This window comes from Alosa pseudoharengus, unplaced genomic scaffold (genome assembly GCF_046254945.1).
Source record: "Alosa pseudoharengus isolate Yale_2024_CS ecotype anadromous, Long Island Sound unplaced genomic scaffold, YU_APseudo_1.1 YU_APseudo_1.1_scf_3, whole genome shotgun sequence".
In the NCBI taxonomy this organism is placed as follows: domain Eukaryota; kingdom Metazoa; phylum Chordata; class Actinopteri; order Clupeiformes; family Clupeidae; genus Alosa; species Alosa pseudoharengus.
In genome coordinates, this window is record NW_027468718.1 from 8,561,651 (window position 1) to 8,583,239 (window position 21,589).

At 40.9% G+C, this 21,589-nt stretch overlaps 1 protein-coding gene across 2 annotated transcripts in view; it reads left to right on the forward strand.

The window, feature by feature from the left end:
- The first annotated feature begins 740 nt into the window (after window positions 1-740).
- The window catches only part of LOC143100134 (nectin-4-like), a 22,330-nt gene continuing 1,481 nt past the window's right edge, over window positions 741-21,589 (forward strand). The window contains exons 1-4 of one of the 2 annotated variants that reach the window (XM_076263080.1): window positions 743-1,011; window positions 1,214-1,297; window positions 1,924-2,029; window positions 21,264-21,409. In XM_076263080.1, the coding sequence (XP_076119195.1) occupies window positions 981-1,011; window positions 1,214-1,297; window positions 1,924-2,029; window positions 21,264-21,409 (367 nt within the window). In that variant the 5' untranslated portion in view covers window positions 743-980. Of the gene's footprint in view, window positions 1,012-1,213; window positions 1,298-1,923; window positions 2,030-21,263; window positions 21,410-21,589 lie in introns of both variants that reach the window. The other variant, XM_076263081.1, reaches the window with a different exon arrangement.

Here is a 21,589-nt window from a genome sequence, read left to right on the forward strand (position 1 = left end):
ACCCATCAGAGGTAGCCTATAGCCTACTCAGGAAATATCAGATAGGATGTTTACTTTAGGCTACAACTGAGCCTGTCGTCATTTATCCTATTAAATCGCTAAAATCAGCTTCAGCACCCCCCAACATAGCCTAGCGCCGCCTGCACGCATGCATCGAATGAACCTCCTGGTCTTCATTTGACAAGAATATAGAGATACAGATTGAACTAATTTACAAGACTAATTAACTGTCAAATTAAGTAAGTGGAGTTCAACAACCACCGTATACCCAGGCACACCCAAAACGCGCGATGCCCTTGTCCCACTGCGTCTACTGCAGAGGTTCCCAAACTGTGAGGCGCGCCTCCCCTGGAGGGCGCCAAATAATTTGAGGGGAGGCGCGGAAGGTTGATTAAAAAAAGAAGGGAAAACGTTTATTTCACGTTAGAACTATCTATGTTTTTTTTTTTCAATGATTATGTAATTGTCAACATTATAAAATAAAATCAAAATAAATCATAGAAGAGATGTATACTAAATCTTTGGGATAGTGGAAAGTATTATTGATCCCTATCCTGAGTGAGAAATGAATGTATTGTGCCAAACTTCATAACGTAATTTAGCAACAGCCGCTGCAAGTTACCAGTGAACAGTAACTTGCAGCTCCAAGCGGATTTGTACACGCAGCCTTACAACACTGTTTACAGCTCTTCGAGTCACGGTGGTGGAGGTGGAGGTGTCACTGTTTTCGGAGGGGAGGCCCACATTGATGGAGTTCGTACAGTAAGTGAAAGCAATCCGTTTCTGACAATCCTAGTGCATTTCCTGCCTGCTCTCTGTCAAAGTCGGACAGGAGAGACGAAAGAGATACGGGAGATAAATCGAGAGGATGTTATTTTAATTTTCCGCAGATCAAACACAGCAACTATAGCTTACGATTTTTAAACAATTTCTAAATTGCTGAACGACGCAGACCTTCTCTTTAACTGCAACGCACTCAAATGCAGTCAAGTGACAGACTGTGGGATTCCGGTAAGCAAACATGTTAATACATGCATTGTACATCCTACTATAAAATATATCTAAAAATTGCATGAACGAAAGTGAAGCTTAGCGGTAAAGTCAGCTAAAGGTGACTTTGGGCTACAACATGCAGTTAAATGTATTTAACTATCATTACAAACATCTGTATATTATTTTGCTGAACCCAGATTCGTCTTATTTTGCCGACCAGGTTCTCAAACGATGTCCGTCCAAAGAAGACTTGCTTCGATAGTATATTTTCATCTCTTACTCTGCTTCGTTCTGTGTGAGGAGTGTGAGTAGCTTACTCAGTTTACATGTTGATGTCCGGGGAGATTTGTTCCACATATTCCCATCTATTAATAATATGAAAACGGCTATACATTTCGCATAGATTCACGCGCATGCTTATTTTCCTTTCTTTCAAATTGGTTAACCTAAAAGAAAAAGCAGCAGGGGACGTCTAGACGTCTAGTCATCATGCACAAGATTTCAACCAAGAGTTATGCTACTTGCAGTATGCAAATTAGACTTGCAACTGCTTGTGGTCTGCTTGTGGCTTGAAAAGAATAAATGTAGCCTATAGCCAAGAGAAAGTACATTTGTTCATTTGTTGTCTTTCTTGACAACAAGGGACAATGAAACTACAAGTTCATGAAAACTTTGCAGCCCTCACTATTTCACCTTGCCTATACTAGTATAAGTATAAGTATATAAGTATAATATAAGTACTAATGATGTTAGATGATTTAACTGCTTTGATATTGTGCCCTCAATGGAAACCTGTGTGTGTGTGTGTGTGTGTCTGTGTGTGTGTGTGTGCGCGCGCGTGTGTGCGTATGCTGGTGCGTGTGTGTGTGCGTGCGAGTGCACGTGAGTGTGTGTGTGTGTGTGTGTGGTTGTTGTGTGGTATTTCTAAAGATGCGCCAAGGAACGTGAGAATCTTAATTCCAGATGGTGACACCGACAACATGGAATACCAATGTGTTGCCGATGCCAACCCACCGCCGACCTATTTATGGAGTAGGTAAGGAAAGGTCAACCTAATCAGCTGTTCACACCAATGGTCTAATATGTGGGATATAAAACTTTCTTTGTTTGTCACATGTTGGTTGCAGTTGATTGACTACAGTCTGACCCATTTTGTGTCATGGTTGTTACAGTCCACTTTTAGTTTGGTTTTGGTCACTTGTGTGTTATTGCTTTAACATTGATAACATTGATAACCAGGGACTTGCACAGGAATTTTGAGGGGCAGTTGCTCTGACCTGAAAAAAGGACACCCCCCCCAACAAAAAAAAAACTCACGGGCTATAGGCCTACGGCATACATTTAGCAACAAAACTGCGCTGCTGTAAGCTACAATCAGATTTTTTTTGTATACCCCTGTTGTCTCAATGATAATAACATCTCATTTCAGACTATAATTCAGAGTTTGCCGTTCATTTGCATTTTCATATAACATCGTATTTTGTCATTTTTGGCGAAGACATGCATTCCGTTAGGGATATTGAACATATTGAACATTCTCTAACCATCGTGATTTCGAATTGGTGCAGTTTTCAGCACAAAAACTCTGCTCTATGCTGTTCTATGGTGCTTTCTGCCTCTTAGTTGCGCATGCATGTTTTCGTGACGTTGCATAGAAATCCATGTAGGCCTATATGAAGCACTGAGAATAACAGGGTCTTTATTAATATATATACACAACGAAGTAAAACACTGAAATACAGCACTCAATCACCTTAACTACTGAGTGCAAAGTCTCTGTCTCACCTGCTGGTGGGCTTTTTCGCAGCCAACCCTGCAGTGATGTGCTGCCCTTTGCTGCCTCCCTGAATTGTCTCTCCCTCTCCTGAATCCGCCTCTTTTCAGTGGGCATCTTGGCTTCAAACAATAGCCTACTCAAAATAGTGATAGGATTTAGGCATTTAACCATTTTGGATAAAATAATTAATGTGATGCATTACATCCATCATTCATTCTTCTTGCTAAAACTAAATGTGAGAAACTAACTATCAGCAGACATGTAGCTTTTTGTGTAGCGCTCTTAGACCTGGACCAGTAATTCAAGCACTAAACATCAACCTAGGCTCGGGAGAGGGGTAGGCATAAATGGACTAACTCACAAGAGGAATTAATAAGTTGAACAATTGACAGTTTTATTGCCTCCAAAACAGCAGTGTGGGTACACAGCATTGAATGGGCAAAATATAAATGAAATGATAAGGAAGAGCTCTTCAAACAAATAAAATATGAAAATCAAAGGAAACTTAGAATTCAAGCCCCTTATTCCTGTATGTACTGATTCAAGAAAGAGTTTAGTTCCTGTATGAAAAGTGTATATCAGTTCCTGTATGAAAAGTGTATATCAGTTCCTGTATGAAAAGTGTGTATCAGTTCCTGTATGAAAAGTGTAAGTTCAGTCCCTTGAACGTGTGTATGTGTATCGATTCCCAAAGTTCAGTTCCTTGAATGTGTGCGGATATGACTACTGTGTTGAGTCAACAGTGTGGAAAATCTTATCTGGTGTTCGATGAACGAATGAACAAATCTTGGGTTTCTCTGAGACAAATCGTACGGTTGGCCACACCGCATCCACGATCGTTCTCAGTCTCACTGGGCTGGGCTCGCCATCTGGGATCCAAATCTGATCTGGTCGTTCAAAAAACCAATCTACACAAAGTGCAGAATAATAAGAATTCTGTTCTATTTCTATCCTTCAACATGAGACCTCATTAACTTCTTTCTTTCTTTTAGAACACCTTCTAATGTGTAACCAATAACTAAGGATGCACTTAAGATTACATTGAGATGACTGACTTACATCACAATAAACAATACAAATGAAATATAAGCAAATACATTACTTATGCATGTACTTTCAGTACAATTCAATGAATTGCATAGATTAAATAACAATAATGTTTTTAACATCATTAAACAGTGTGCTTATCTATTTTACACTAAAACATTTTCCTTTTTAACCTTTTCAAGGACTATTTTAACATATTGCATTGTAACATGACTATGAATTAAATATTACAACTAACTTATTCAAAATATACATGTGAAACTCAAAAGCTATGCATTTCTAATGCATCTGTATTATAACTCATAGCATCCGCTATTGCATCAACTGAATGCTAAAATGTAAACAAGTTAAGCACCACGCATCTCGCATGGTTCAAAACACTACTAACGGCTCGGCTGACTAGGCTACCATGCTGCGCCAGCTAGTTAGGGCGTTAGCTAGGATTTAACATTGAGCACAATGACACGGCTTGTACCAAAGTGGCAGGAACATTAAGATTCTCGTCAGAGATTAAACATTCTATTTAACTATGATATGGCATACCAAGGTTTCATACAAACATTGAGCATCGTCTCACTCATACTCCGATTGGTTTTTATGAATTACATCCTTTCCTAGATGGCTAGTAAGAAACTAGCAAAACGTGCTTTACTCACCGGAGTTCCAATTTGCTGTAAACTCGACAGAATCACTTTTCTTTCTTATTCAAAGTTGAGTTTGAGGTAGACTAATATCTTATGGATATAACTATACGTAAAGTATTGACTGTTCAAAAGTATTTCGTTATTATTTATCTTCAAATCCGGGAGCTCTTTCAGGTGCACGTTCACAGGAAATATGTCGCTGGTAGAGAGAGAGAATGTTTGCTAGTAGGACGCTCTAGTCTTCTAACACATAGAGCGCCCTCCATAGGAAGATACATGAAATTGCATCTAGATTAGTAGCCCTAATTTCATGAGGGTTACACCCTCCCCCCTTGACTCTGCATGGGTCCTCTCATGCTTGACCTACTGTCAGTCTAAACGACACTAGTAGGGGAAACATCATAATCAGTAAGGGTGTCAAGTGTTTGATTAAAGCTTTCTAAGAGACTCTTTGCAAATGAGATTAAGGGTTTACCTAACTCCGGGTAGCTGAAACGACCAGGTGGTCGGCGTGATCTCTCAGATTTACTTGTAGGGTCATGTGTTTCTGTATGTGTAACATTTTCACTTTCTTTGCATGTATCAGTTTCTATATGTGTTATTGAGTTATCTGAGTCACTATTTTGAACTTCAGTCTAAGCTTCTTTTTCAGGACTCTCTGGGTTAACAGAAGATGTATTTTGGTCACCAACAACCGCAGCTGGAGCTTCATTTGTCACATGAGGTAACGTTCTATCCATGTCAGTATGGGGTTGGTCGATCATAACCTCTGGTTCCACTGATTCATCTACCGCAGGAGGTGTTCCAGCAGGTTCTGCAGGCAACACGGAATGGTCTACATTAGGTTCATCTTGAAGCTGGGAGGTCAACGGCATGGCTGGTGTCACAGGCGTTTGGAGTGTTCTTGGGATTTCACACACTTGGACGAACCTTTCCTCAGGAGCGACAGATGGCTGGACGGAACAGTACGGTAAGTCATCTTCGGAGTCAGAGTTCTCCTCAAGGTGCTGAGGTTGACTACGCCTGGTTCTTGGTCGTTTTTCCTTTGGCTTGTCCTGTTCAGCTTCTTCTGGTTCAGATAAGTCACCACAAGGGAGTAGGAGATCCCTATGTAGGGTTCTGACGGGACCACCTTCATCTATGGGCTGTACCATGTACACAGGTAGGTCTCCCATCTGTTTCAGAACTTTGTAAACACTGGATTCCCATTTATCCGCAAGCTTGTGCTTGTTTCGCAGCCGCACATTTCTCACAAGCACTTGGTCACCTTCTGCTAGTGTTGACTCTCTTACTGTCTTGTCAAAGCGACGTTTATTTCGTTCAGCAACCTTTTGTGAATTCCTTTTGGCAATCTGGTAGCTTTCTTCGAGCTGCGCTTTCAGGTTTCTCACATACTGGGAGTGAGACCTAGGAGCACCATTCTTAACAGGTAAGCAGAATGCAATGTCCACTGGGAGTCTAGGCTGGCGCCCAAACATCAACTCGTATGGGCTAAACCCGGTGACCTCATTTTTGGTGCAGTTATATGCATGGGTTAGGGGTTTCACATAGTCACGCCAGTGAATTTTCTTCTTGTCACTCAGGGTTCCTAACATACTAAGAAGAGTTCGGTTAAACCGTTCTACTGGGTTCCCCCTCGGGTGATAGGGACTGGTGTGTACTTTGGTGATACCGGCAAGGGCACAGAGCTCTTTTATGAGTTGAGACTCAAAGTCTCTACCCTGATCACTAAGTAGGCGCTCTGGGAACCCGTAATGTACCAAATACTGCTCCCAAAGTGACTTTGCAACTGTTGTAGCCTTCTGATCCTTCGTAGGTATGGCAACCGCATACTTAGTAAAATTATCTGTAATAACCAAGATGTCTTTTGTATTGTGACTATCGGGCTCTAAAGACAGATAATCCATGCATACTAGTTCCATGGGACGAATTGTTTGGATATTCACGAGAGGTGCTGACTTTTCAGGAGGTGTTTTCCTACGAACACAGCGTCCACATGTCTTTATCTTGTTCTCAACATCTACGGCCATCTTAGGCCGATAGAATCTCGATCGGACTAAGTCTGTAGTTCTCTCCAGACCCATGTGTGCCATATCATCATGGAGACACTTGAGGATGGTGGACCTCAGGGATGTAGGAACCACAAACTGGTAAGTGATGTCATTATCATATTGGCGGGTTCTGTAAAGAAGACCATTTCTCAACTCTAGTCGTTTCCACTCTTTGAGCACTAACTTGAGCTCCAAAGAATCAGACTTGAGGTTGGGGTTTGCTTCATCTCCGGTCTCTAACAGCTTGACGACAGGACCAATGACTGGATCAGAGCGCTGATGATGTTGGAGCTCTTCCTCACTGTAGGTGGGTATGGTAGGACAACCTAGTGCTCCTGCATCTTCATATTCATCTGGAACCGCGTCCGCATGAAGAGCCAGGGATTCTACCAAGGTGATGGAAGGTAAGCAGTCATCAGTCTCACTCAAGAGATGGCGGTGATACAAGGCATGAACTGTGTCAGCTGCTAAATGTTGATGGTCAGGAGATGAAGAAAGGTGATGAGAAGCAAACAGTTTAATTCGCTCCTTTTCCTCAAGAGAAACATGGTCGTCTTCCAGGGTGTCATGCGGCCGTCTGGAAAGGCCATCAGCGTCTTGGTTGCATTTTCCAGCACGATACTTGATATTAAAATCGAATGTGGAAAGTGCAGCCAACCAGCGGTAACTGGCAGCGTCAAGTTTAGCCGACTTCAGAATGTACGTCAATGGATTGTTATCCGTTACGATGGTGAATGTGTTTCCATATAGATAGTCTTGGAATTTTTCCACAACAGACCACTTCAAAGCAAGAAATTCCAATTTGTGGGCAGGATACCGCTTCTCACTGGGCGAAAGCCCTCTGCTCGCATAGGCGATAACTCGCATGTCACCATCCTGTTCCTGGTAAAGAGCTGCCCCTAAACCATACGTGCTTGCATCTGTGTGCAGAATATATGGAAGTTTCGGATTGGCAAATCCAAGTACAGGCGATGATGTGAGTTTCTCTACGACCGTTTCAAAAGCTCTCTGGCAAGCAGGTGTCCACCGATTCGCAAAAGGCTCCTTGACACTGAAGTATACCCCAGTGCAGGGTGTTGCTCTTTTACCCTTCGTGTAGGGAGGGTAGCCCTTGGTGAGGTCATTCAAAGGTTTGACTATTTTAGAATAATCCCTTACAAATCGGCGATAAAATGATTTGAGCTCTTTGAGAGTTTGAGGCCTAGGCCAGGTGCGGAGAGCACTGACCTTCTCGGGATTGGTTGCTACTCCATTACTGGAAACTATATGTCCTAAATAGCTCACTGAGCTTTGGAAGAAATGACATTTTGAAGGAGAAAGTTTCAAGCCATACTCTCTCAACTGCTGAAGAACACGTAAAAGCCTAGCTTCGTGTTCTTCTAGTGTGCTGGAGAACACTATTACATCATCTAGAAACACTAGTACTTCTTTCAAATTAAGACTGCCCATACATCTCTCCATTAACCTTTGAAAGGTACTAGGAGCATTGGTGACACCTTGGGGCATGCGATTGAATTCGTAGAACCCTAAGGGACACACAAAAGCAGTCTTAGCCTTATCCCGTTCCTCCATCTCAATCTGGTAATACCCAGACTTGAGATCCATCACCGAAAACCACTTGGATCCGGCAAGGGCAGAAAAGGCTTCTTCAAGGTTGGGGAGTGCGTATGCATCGCGAATTGTCAGTGCATTTAGTTTCCTATAATCAATACAAAGACGGACGTCTCCATTCTTTTTCCGAACAACAACGATTGGGGAGGAGTAAAGAGACTCTGATTCGCGAATCACTCCTGCATCAAGAAGGGTTTGCAGATGCTTCCTTACGGCTTCATAATCATTGGGGTGGATGGGTCGGGACTTCTGTTTGAAGGGTGTCTCGTCTTTTAAGTTTATATGATGTCTTACCTTAGATGCATGCCCAAAGTCGAGATCATGTTGGGCAAAAACATCGGTATAAGACTTTAGACTCTGTTATTCTGACTTTCCACTCTTTCGGAAGAGGTGAATCACCAAAATCAAACTTCAGCTCAGACTGGTTAGGTTCACTGACTGGCTGAGAAGTGACAGCACAACATTTCACACTGGCAACATTTTTGTTCGAAGCAGGTAAGTTGTCATATATCGCCTCAGGACTATGGAGTTCAGCAATGACACAGTGTGAAGGGAGTGTTATGTCATGGTCGGCTTCATTTCTAATCCACACCTGTAGCTTGTGAGGGTTCTGCTTGGGCAACGCAACAAGACAGCACTCTACAAGGATTCCCCCAGGTAAGGCAGATGTTGTCGGCTGTTCAATCACGGCACACTGGCTACTGATGTTAGCTTTGACGTATCCTTCAAGTAGGATTCTCTCTTGAGCAGGTATTACTTGCTGCACCTTGCCTTGAAGAGTCATCAACCCAATTCTCCCTGTTGAGTTCACTTCTTTCCGAAGCTGGAGTGTGCGAAGAATTTTTCTATAGCCATGGACAGATGACAAGTCATTTGGCATTCTGCCGTGACAGTGTTCATTGTAAAGGACATCAAGAGCATTTGTTCCAATCAGTACAGGTAAGTTGTTGCTACTGCGCAAGTCGGGGATTACTAATGCTAAAGTAGAGACCTCAGGCTCATTTTCAACAAAGTCCTTCGGAAACTTCAGGCGGATAGGCATGTAGCCCAAGTATGGAACGTTTTGCCCATTAGCGCCTTCAACATTCAGACCGTCAAGTGGCTGGATAGGGTGCTCTGATAAATTCCTCTCATAAAAAGAAGCAGAAACGGTGGTCACTTGAGACCCGGTGTCAAGGAGACAATTGCAATTCACTCCTGACACCATGATATTAGCTGTACATTTCTGTCCAATAAGCCCTTTAGGAAATTGGTGTTGATTCTCTGTTCTGTGTGACTGAATGGATGCTTTAAGTTGACGTTTTGTTTTGGGACATTTATGCTTACTTTCAGTCCCTGATAGTCCCACCTCAGGAACTGAGTTCAGTTTAAATGCTGCTCATTTTGCTCGTCCCAAGCCTGTTGCTTTTGTTTCAACTCTCTACGTTTCTTTTCCACTAATTCAGGATTCGGCTCATTGCTGCAGGATGGTACGATGTGACCGTCCTCACCGCACTTGAAGCAATACCCCGGACGGGGTCTCTTTGTGAGTATTGTCTCTACTGAGAAGTTTTCCTGAGTGGAGACTTTGGTTTTGGTCTTTAGTTTCTTATTTTGCTTATCAGTAGCCTGGCGTGAGCTATTCATGGATGCTTTCAGTGAAGCCATTTGAGTTTGTAACTTTGCAATTTGCTTTTCAAGTTTATGCGTCTCAGTGGAAGATGCACTATCTGCAAAGGTTGCTGTGTCTGTGTCTGTGTCATAATCCTGAACTGTGTGGACGTTTGCTTGAGCTCTGGCTTTAGGGAAGCCTAAGTGTTGTTTCATCCGGCTGGACTTAGCAGCTTGCCGGTCCTCTTCAGTACGCAGCAAAAGAAGAAACTCAGAGAATGAGGGTGGATTCAGTTTTTTCTGTTCAAGCTGAGTAGTAATTAATATTAACTAGTAATTAAGGCATTGTTCCAGCACCCTCTACAGAACTGCTTAAGTAGCTGGCGTTCTAACTCACTAGCAGCAATGCCGCCTCTTTTCACTACTTTGCTCAAGGCTGTCTGCAATCGCTGCAAATAGCTGGAGGGTTTCTCGCCTGAGTTCTGATTAGTGCTCAAGAACCTTGCAAAAAGCTCGTCTCCATCATCAACAGTGTCGTACGCTGAGTCGAGAAGGCTAAGGTAGTCATGAGGAGATGCTTTTGGCCCGAGGTGCTTCACAATGTGGGCAGCAGGTGGGAGAAGGCTCTCAACCATCTTCCGAACTGTGTGTTTGTCAGACGCAGTGACATCTGCGAGAAGAAACTCGACATTGTTGCGCCATGTGTCATAGTCAGACTCAGAACCTGGGCAAGGGATTTTTCCTGAGAAAGGCCTAAGTTTGACACGATCATGATATTGGGAGGACAAGTTGCTGTTCTTAATGACATGCTCAACCACTACTTTCTGGACTTCAGGAGTGGTGAGCTGTTCAGGAGTTAAGTTGAGAGTCTGTTGCCTACGTGGGGCTGATGTCGGAGCACTAACAGTGACTGGGAGAGAATCACGCTCAGGTAAGTAGGGTAGGTCAGGGACTATTTGAGTAGGTGATTGAGGTTCAGGAGCTAGTGGGTTGGCTTGGGCTGTATTATTAGTGGGCAGTGGGGCTGTGGGTTGTTCGGTTGTGGGATTACTTTTAGTAGTTCCCTGTATTTTAGCCAGCTCATCTAGCAAAATTTTCTCAAAGTTTGTTCCGCTTAGTTTAGCAACATATTGTAGCTCAGCTAAGTAAGATTGTGTTAAGCTAGAACTTTTATCAGCTACATATAACTCAGAGAGAAGCTGAATTTGATAGATAACATCTGGGTTACTGCTAGGTCTTTTGCAGGGCAAAGCTTCGTGAAGAAACTGAATGGTTTCTCCTGATGTGAATTCTACGATGGCAGTGTCTTTAAACTGAGATTCATCACTAGTTACATTAATTATTCTTTGAACAGAACCAACTGTTCCTAAGTACTCCATTACTTCATTATCCTCTTCACCACCCGTTAAACCACTCACTAAGAGTGAATTAGGTACCTTCACATTTTCTGACTGAATTACCTCCATACTTTATGCTATCACCACAAAAAAATGCAAAAAAAGTATGTAATAGCAGTATTCACAAATAGGATGCAATAAAAGCGTCAAAATTTTCAACGTTTCACTAAAAATTAGCTCAAAACCCCTCCTGGCTGGCTCGCCACTTTTTGTGTAGCGCTCGTAGACCTGGACCAGTAATTCAAGCACTAAACATCAACCTAGGCTCGGGAGAGGGGTAGGCATAAATGGACTAACTCACAAGAGGAATTAATAAGTTGAACAATTGACAGTTTTATTGCCTCCAAAACAGCAGTGTGGGTACACAGCATTGAATGGGCAAAATATAAATGAAATGATAAGGAAGAGCTCTTCAAACAAATACAATATGAAAATCAAAGGAAACTTAGAATTCAAGCCCCTTATTCCTGTATGTACTGATTCAAGAAAGAGTTCAGTTCCTGTATGAAAAGTGTATATCAGTTCCTGTATGAAAAGTGTATATCAGTTCCTGTATGAAAAGTGTGTATCAGTTCCTGTATGAAAAGTGTATTGATTCCCAAAGTTCAGTTCCTTGAACGTGTGTATGTGTATCGATTCCCAAAGTTCAGTTCCTTGAATGTGTGCAGATATGACTACTGTGTTGAGTCAACAGTGTGGAAAATCTTATCTGGTGTTCGATGAACGAATGAACAAATCTTGGGTTTCTCTGAGACAAATCGTACGGTTGGCCACACCGCATCCACGATTGTTCTCAGTCTCACTGGGCTGGGCTCGCCATCTGGGATCCAAATCTGATCTGGTCGTTCAAAAAACCAATCTACACAAAGTGCAGAATAATAAGAATTCTGTTCTATTTCTATCCTTCAACATGAGACCTCATTAACTTCTTTCTTTCTTTTAGAACACCTTCTAATGTGTAACCAATAACTAAGGATGCACTTAAGATTACATTGAGATGACTGACTTACGTCACAATAAACAATACAAATGAAATATAAGCAAATACATTACTTATAAGCATGTACTTTCAGTACAATTCAATGAATTGTATAGATGAAATAACAATAATGTTTTTTAACATCATTAAACAGTGTGCTTATCTATTTTACACTAAAACATTTTCCTTTTTAACCCTTAGAACCCTAAGCTGTTTTTAGGGCATTTTCACTACATTTATTCATAAGGATTTATTCTGGTCATTGTAAGTGCCACACACATATATTATATATTGTTGTTTTCAGAAGAGTCTAGGCTATTCAGATCTGCCATCATTTCATGTATTAATACTAGCATTGATTTTATTTAGATTTTTAAAGAATTAAAATATAAAAAGTGTATTATAAAAAATCTTATATTTTGACATGTATCTCACCACAGCAAGCTCACAGCTCTACATGCATTTCATGTGTGTTTAGGGCAGACTGTCCTGAATCGGGCAATATAATTGCCATGTTGGAGGGATACTCTGGGGCTGAGCAATTTACAGAAATATTTGCTGTGTGATTTACGGAAATAAATGCCATTTTTTATTTAGTGAGGAAAAATGACCTTTCTGCGCTCCATATCTGTGACACGAACTGATCTGACCTGACTTGACCCGAGGTTGCGTGTTAGCCTGCGTGCCTGTGTGTATGCAGTCATAATAATTCTCAACTCTACTGCATTGCCATGAAAAAAGTAAAGGCAAAAAAGGTGTTTATTTGTTGAACAAATTGGGATGCAATGTGAGCCTTGAATTGGATGCCATGCAGGAATTTGCTAGGATCTCAAAACCGGAATATGAACATGCTTTGCCATAGAGAAACACATGATAGCATTGGATTATAAACATGCTTTGCCACAAGAACAGACAAAAACGTGGGGTAAGTCCAGCTATATGAAGTTATTATTTTGCTGTCACTTCGTCTGTTTTATAACCCAGAAGGATGTACTTGGTATCAAATGATAGCTCTGAGTCTCCTCTTTTATCTGACATATCTATGCGATCACGGGTCCGCGAGTAATTCAAACGAGAGTAATGAGTGTGCAGCGTTGGTTTGTGTACATGAGCAATGTAACAGAGAAGAAAGGGTGTGTTTTTTGACGCACTTTGCGTCAATCGGGTTCTAAGGGTTAACCTTTTCAAGGACTATTTTAACATATTGCATTGTAACATGACTATGAATTAAATATTACAACTAACTTATTCAAAATATACATGTGAAACTCAAAAGCTATGCATTTCTAATGCATCTGTATTATAACTCATTAGCATCCGCTATTGCATCAACTGAATGCTAAAATGTAAACAAGTTAAGCACCACGCATCTCGCATGGTTCAAAACACTACTAACGGCTTGGCTGACTAGGCTACCATGCTGCGCCAGCTAGTTAGGGCGTTAGCTAGGATTTAACATTGAGCACAATGACACGGCTTGTACCAAAGTGGCAGGAACATTAAGATTCTCGTCAGAGATTAAACATTCTATTTAACTATGATATGGCATACCAAGGTTTCATACAAACATTGAGCATCGTCTCACTCATACTCCAATTGGTTTTTATGAATTACATCCTTTCCTAGATGGCTAGTAAGAAACTAGCAAAACGTGCTTTACTCACCGGAGTTCCAATTTGCTGTAAACTCGACAGAATCACTTTTCTTTCTTATTCAAAGTTGAGTTTGAGGTAGACTAATATCTTATGGATATAACTAGACGTAAAGTATTGACTGTTCAAAAGTATTTCGTTATTATTTATCTTCAAATCCGGGAGCTCTTTCAGGTGCACGTTCACAGGAAATATGTCGCTGGTAGAGAGAGAGAATGTTTGCTAGTAGGACGCTCTAGTCTTCTAACACATAGAGCGCCCTCCATAGGAAGATACATGAAATTGCATCTAGATTAGTAGCCCTAATTTCATGAGGGTTACACTTACCTAATACCAAAAAAATAGTAGCCTAAGCCTAGCCTAGGCTATGTGATAACGGGCTGCTTGTCTGCAAGCTATCTGTCTGATTATTTAGGCTAAAAATGACAAACTCAGTCTGGATTTATGAAGATTTTAATTTATTTCATAAACTTGATGATGATGATCGTTTGTTTGTTATACGTCACAAACTCACCTTTTCCGACAACGTTGAGTCATCTCACCCGACAACCGTGACAATCTCCTTCTAGGGCCGCTGCCGCTCATGCAGGCTCAGCTCAGGTGCCGGTCGCGTGCATCGCTGCAGCCACGTGAACAGAGTTTGCCTACTGACTTTCACTTTCGGCGCCCGAATGGAAGTGAGTGAGGCTTTGCGATCTTTTTTATCTAGGCCTAATTGAAATTCTGCATCCACTGTACGATTTATTTATTTATTTTTCTTTCCCCTCGGAAGGGCAATGTGAGTTGAGAAGGGCATATGGGCAGTTGCCCGGGCAACCTGAGCAACCCCCCTGTGCACGTCCCTGCTGATAACAAACAGCTCATTGTTTTGTGACCTTTGTGAGAGGGGTTTGATGGTCTACTATGTGGAACATGTTAAGTGTCCACAGTGTGTCAGGTGCTGGTCCACCCCCATGTTCTCTAGCTTTTCCCCCTGGAGTGTAGGCCTTATGGTATTGAAAGCACAAAACATGATTCTCACAGTGCTCCCAGGCTTGTCCAGGTGAGAAAAAGCTCGGTGCAGGAGGAGGATGAGAGGGTCCTCGACCCCGGTGCCAGGCTGGTAAGCAAACTGCAGTGGGTCTAAAGTTGCTCTCACCCTGGGGCCGAGCTGGGCAAGGACCAGCCTCTGGGCTATGAGGCTATGTATGTGTGTAAGTTTGTGTAGCTGTGTTGACTAGTACAGATAAGTTCTAGTGTGTGACCTTTGTGTTGTGGTAGCTGCACTCCAAACATGTTGGTTGCAGCATTGCAACATTTGTGTGTAGTGGTTGACTACAGTCTCACCCATTTTGTGTCATGGTTGTTGCAGTCCACTTTTGGTTTGGTTTTGGTCACTTGTGTGTTACTGCTCTAGTGTGTCTGATAACAGCTACAGTAATTGTCTTGTGACCTTTGTGTGAGACGTTTGTCACTCCACAGATCAGTGGATCTTTGTGTAGTGGGTGTGGCTTCCCAATTTTGTCAGATCACTTTGTGTCTTGCTGGTTCCCTATCCACACATTTCCATGGAGTGCTGCTGTAAAGAAGAAAATGGGTAAAACCTCCAGTGAGGCGGAGGAAGTAGTATATCTGTGTTATTTTGTGTGCTAGTTAGCGAAGAGGGCAAGTATTTCTCGGATTATTATTTACTGGGTAGAGTCACAAACCTTTCTGAGAGATGTTATGGAGCTCAGGACAACATTTGCTGTTTGTGGTTGCACATATTACTGGACTAATGCAGTGGCATAAAACATACTGTAAGTTTAAAAAAAAAAAAAAAACGGAAAACTAAATCGGACAATTGTACAGTTTCCATCGGCTCCCAAAAGATGATGAATCAAAAAGAATTTGTCTCAAGAACTTAAACTTAAAAACCCTCCCAAACACGTCCCATTCGTTATACTGTAAAGCGGAAGTTGCTCCTGTTTTTGACATAAGGCGTCAAAATAATCCTGTGGATACACATCAAAGTAACTTGTATAGGTGGTGGAACACCATGCGGTGTCCATTTTGTGTGGTGGTCAGTGTTGGGCAAGTTACTTCAAAATCGTAATGTACTATGCATTACTTATTACTGTCATTTCAAAGTAATTTGTTACATTATAATATTACTGTCTCTGAATTGTAAGGCATTACACTACTATTGCATTACTTTTAAGTTACTTTCACCAAAATATCTAGAAATATGGATTTGCCATTCTAAATGCAGTTTATTATGCTCAATGCAGCTTGCTCTTCCAATGGAGGGAGATGTGGTATAGCATAATGACTGAGCTAGGCTTAAGGCAACAGTAGAATGCAATAGGCACAGTGCTCATAATGCAATACAAGGAACAATCATAGTCAGACTTTTGTTAAAAACCGACAAAAGGTCAAAGTCTGGTAAATTGTGATAGAAATACTGTAACTTTAAGGCCTAGGCCTACTCATTAAAATCAATAGAGAGCCTACTATATTGTAAATCAAAGCTTAAAGGAACCGTATGTAAGATTGTGGCCAAAACGGGTACTACAAACACTTTCAAATTACTGTAGAGCGGTGTATCCCCTTCCCCTCCCCTCTGACTGGCAGAGTTGGCAACCGGATGACGAAACACTACTGACTTTGTGATTAGTAGATAGGTGGAGGGTGGCGCATTAGGCCAAAACACAACATGACAACATCAACATCAGTTGAGGGCTGCAACTTCACTTTTTAAATGACAATATCCTGGCCAGACTACTGTTGTCAGTGATATAAGTATTTGAAATGAACAAGATTTCTTAATGTCTAGTGACATATCAGGGCAATTTTATGATTAATTGAAATACATTTTTTACATACGGTTCCTTTAATAAAGACATGTCAAGATGGTGGCCTGCTGGCCATTTCGGTGCCCTAAGTGAGTGGCTTTGAGTGAGTGACATTTAAATGATAACTCAAACACCTAAAGTAAAATAAAAGGCCTATTATTTACAGACCATTACTGTGTATTTTTAAACATTCATTTCTGAAGAAATGCTGTTTTACTTATAAATGGTGCACTGTCACTTTAAGAGCATTGATCTTTACGTTGTCATAATGCCCTTTTGCCAGCTCTTGTTTACAAGCCTTATTTGTTTGAGTTACATTGATAGCACAATATTAACAATAATATGCACAATGTTAAGTTGTTTTAAGCAACCTTCATTGCTTTGGAAATGGAAGTATGCAATGACATGTTGCTTCACATTTCGTTTTGCGAATACAAGTGAATTATGAGCCTGGTATCCACCTAGCTATCTGAATGGAATGCGTTTCAGTCGACTCAGCATATCATGTGCTTCATGTAGCCTAAATGCTTGGAAAACGAATGATTGAAGACCCACCAATTCTAGTACTACGTGGTGATTGAGAGAACCCAAAAGGTATCAAACTTGCATGTAACATCGTGTTAGTGCATTTTGACATTGTAAACGTTATTGATGAAGAGTGAAAGCTGCAGTAAAGCTACTATTCATTGGTTACATTTGGGTGCCCCCTCTGTCCTTTGGTGCCCAACGCAAAGTGCGTGATGCGCGTGGTGGGAGCGGTGGCACTGCCAGGCTACACAATCCTTTTCTGCATTTCTATCGCTTTTCTCTTCAATTCAAGTTCACAGCACAAAGCTGACATGCACAACAGCATATTTTGTGTTTTATCAAGAATCAAAAAGATTAGCGAGGCACTATTTAGATGTTTCATTAATTTACTTGTGCTATTTCGCGAGCTGAGAGATCTTTCGGTTTCGCACACAAAGTGCACTAACTATTATGTTCTTCATAGCCTTGTCTCTGACAAGCTGAAAATAATGAGCGTACGCTTATGTCCATCCCGCAAATAGAGTCCGCCTGCGAGTCTGCTGCAGCCACAGTCATATTCAACCAGTATCAGGAGATAACGTTCTACTATTTTGCGCGGATTTTTTCTCCTCTGTTGTTCTCGCGTGGTGTTTGCGAATATGTATCAAAACAAAACAAGCGCTTAATTTTGGGTTAAACTGCATTGTAACGCGCGTTACTGAAGTTTGTACCGAGTAAATATTACCCAATTTTTTTTTTGTAATGCCTTACATTACCGCGTTACCGCAAACAGCAATATATTACAGTAATTACATTACTTTTGTAACGCATTACTCCCAACACTGGTGGTGGTAGTGGCAGTTCACTTTCATGGGTCTTTATGTGTTAGTGTTGACATATGGCAGCAATATTGTAATTGGTCTACTTGTGCTGACCCTTTTGTTTTGTGATTGTTGCACTCCACTTTGTTGGTTGCTGTGTTGTGGTAAGAATGTGGTAACTTTACCTTTGTTTGGTCTTGTTCAGTTCAGTTCTGTTCATGTCATAGGTAGCCATTTTGTATTTCTGGGAGTGGCACCCACTTGTATGGCTACGTGTTTGGCTGTCCTCAATTGGCACTGTTGTGTGATCTTGAACCACCCTGACCCTAGTTAACACCTTTGCTTTGGGTTGAGGCTTAAAGTCTTGTGTATACTGTTGTATTTTTACACTGAGCTAAAAGTATTCCAGCACCATACCAGATCTCCGGAGGATGGTGAATGAAAGTGAAAGTGATTGATAATGACTGACTGACTATTATTGTGTTACATGCTCCAAATGTAAAGCACTTTGAGCTGCATTCTGTGTATGAAAGGTGCTATACAAATAAAGCTTACTATTATTATTATTATTATTATTAATATAATGTGCTGGATGTGGGAGGCGAAATATCCGCGCAACATAAATAGAAGTCGGGCTGTCCTCACTTGAAAGGAGAGAGCAGGCCCAAAGTGCCGGCCAGTTGTCCTGTTGATCGCGTGTTTGAACAATGGTCAAATAGGGTGAAGAGTTATAGGCTATGGTAATGTTATTATTACAAACTCTTTTAATCTGACTCCATTTAATTATTAATTTATATCTCGAATCAATTACCAAGTAACTAGTTTATCAGAAATGGCAGAGCATGGCATGGCATATTAGGACTTAGAGAAATACAACTGGTGGTTAAATGAACAATTTATTAGGCAATAAGCCTTAAACGGTGAGTGTAATCAATATCACTTCAATTGAATGTAAAAGTAACTTGGGTAGGTAAAACATAGCCAACTGTAACAAAGTCACAAAAGGAAACTTAACCAAAAACAACAAACTTAAGAAATGAACAAGTTAGAATAACAGATACACCAGATGAAACAGTATACCAAATAATAAGATTACAAACCCAAATATTAAAGAAATGGTTAGAGAGCAAGAAAAGGAGAGAGAGAGAGAGAGAGAGAGAGAGAGAGAGAGAAAGAGAGAGAGAGAGAGAAGACAGAGAGCTGGGTTGTGAAGAGAACTGAATTTGTAAAAATTATGGGTAACACTTTACGGTAAGCAGGGGCGGACCTGCCATTAGGCATGGTCAGACAATTGCCTGGGGCCTCGGCCACCAGGGGGCCTCGTCATCCCCGTATCGTATTTCATTTTTTTTTTTTTTTTTTTAAATGATCACCGCATCCAAACAATATATTCTAATCCATAATAAAGATTGAAAAAATATTTTGATTGCTCATAAACTTATCATAAAATCAAATGACTGCAGGTCCGCTTTCTGTCACCATAGCAGCAACTACTGTAGCTATGAACGAGGTCTTGGTGAGGTGTGGAGTTGAGCGATTGACAGCAGCCATGAAACGTTTCCAGAGTGGAAGTGAAAAAAGAAAAAGAAAAAGCGAGGAGGAAGAATTTAGAAAGAAATTGCCTAAATTTACCAACTTCTTCCAGTCGAAGAATTCTTCCACGGAAGAAAGTAGGCTATTTTGGATAGCTCTTGTACTACATATTCTTCTTCTGATGATGGTGATGATGATGTTGATCTAAGTGAAACAGTCGTGAGGGATCACTGTCACTGCCGAAGTCCGCACTGGTGCTGTTGGTGCTGCTACGGACACCATTTCAGTAGCAGAAGCTTTGGATGCAAACAAAACCAGTACGTGAGTAGCCCTAACACAATACTTAGCACTAGGCTACAGTTATCAGTGACGACCCTGCGTTATGGCCAGACACCTTAGCCTAAGAGATGCAGAGCGAGTTGAAATCATTAAAAAAAGGCCCTGTGCAAATTAAGAACTTTGAATTCCCCCAAAATGCAGAAAAAACACCCAGAAGATTCACGGTTGAACATTATTACATGACCATGAAAAATGGAGAAAAAATAAACAGAAAATGGCTAGGTTATTCGGTCAGTGCAGACGCTGTTTATTGTTTTGGATGTCGGCTTTTTGGAAGATCGAACACCTCAGTTCGGACGCACACACTCACTCTCACTCTATCTCTCTCTCCCTCTCTTTTACACATAGCCTACACAGAGAGACTCTCATACATAGCTACAAAGAGTATATTCACACACAGAGACCCCAAACCCCTAGCCTACTCTCTCTCATCTCTCTCTCTCTCTCTCTCTCTCTCTCTCTCACACACACACACACACACACACAGACCATTCATAATTGTAATACTTTCAAAGGTTTTTACTAATGTTTTTTGATTGTCATCTATGCAATAAATATTTGTTGTATTTGAGTATGCCTCAGCGTCCCATTATTACAGAAAAAAGTGTGTTTTAGGGTTTTGGTGTGTGTGTGTGTGTGGGGGTCCTCGGGATCTTTTGCCCTGGGCCTCAAAGTGTCCAGGTCCGCCCCTGACGGTAAGGGTACATGAATTATCATGAATTCATGCATTAATTAGTTCATAATTTATGTATTACTTAATTCCTTAATATCTCATGAATCATCAGAAATTTACATGAGTTCATATTCTGTCATTTGTGACCTCATACACAAACAACACATCAACTATAGCATGAAGTATGGTGGGTACATCATTATGATTTATGATTTATTAAGAATGATCATGATGATTTCTTTTTCTGCCAAAAATGTGGTCATCACTACTCAAATTCTGATTTGAGCACAAGTTGTGCAGCTCTCTAAACACATGCCATTGTTAACACTTTAGTTGAGGGGCCACAAACAAACATGATGTACTCATGAGCTATTAACCTTACATTCATGTAATCATGATGATCATGCTTAATAAATCATAAATCATAATGATGTAGCCATCATACCTAATGCTTTAGTTGATGTGTTGTTCATGCATGAGGTCATGAATGAGAGACTATGAACTCATGTCAATTCCTGATAATTCATAAGATATAAATGAATGAAGTAATGCATAACTCATGAATTAATTCATGCATTAATTCGTGATAATTCATGTACCCTTACCATAAAGTGTTACCAAAATTTGTAATGGACTATATTTGCAAAATTTTACTTTTTAATCTGTGCATGGATTTAGGCATTATCAAGTCAGCTATTAGGAACATGGTTAAAGAAGCAAGTACATTAAGGGAAAATTATGTTTAGATTGATTAATATACATTCAGAAAAAAGCCAAAGTAACAGTAGATTTCCAGGAATGTCCAGCATTATGTAACTCTTATTGTTTTCTCTCAGAGAGGGCCTGGACTTGCCTGATGGTGTGACACCAGACGGGGACAGACTGCGCTTCCCGAGGTTGACCTCTGACTTTAATGGCCAATATATCTGTGAGGTCACAAACTCACATGGGACCGACAAAGGCTTCATATTACGGAATATAGGTGAGTTTCTGGGCCTCACGTCACCTCTAATTATGTACTATCATCAAAGCAGTCACAGGTTACAAACTACAGTATGCTGCATTATGAAATTAGTTCATATAGAAATTGGGAGTTAGAAGTATATTTCATTTACATGTATTAATTTAGCAGATATAATGCACACCAGTAGAAAGGAAAGTT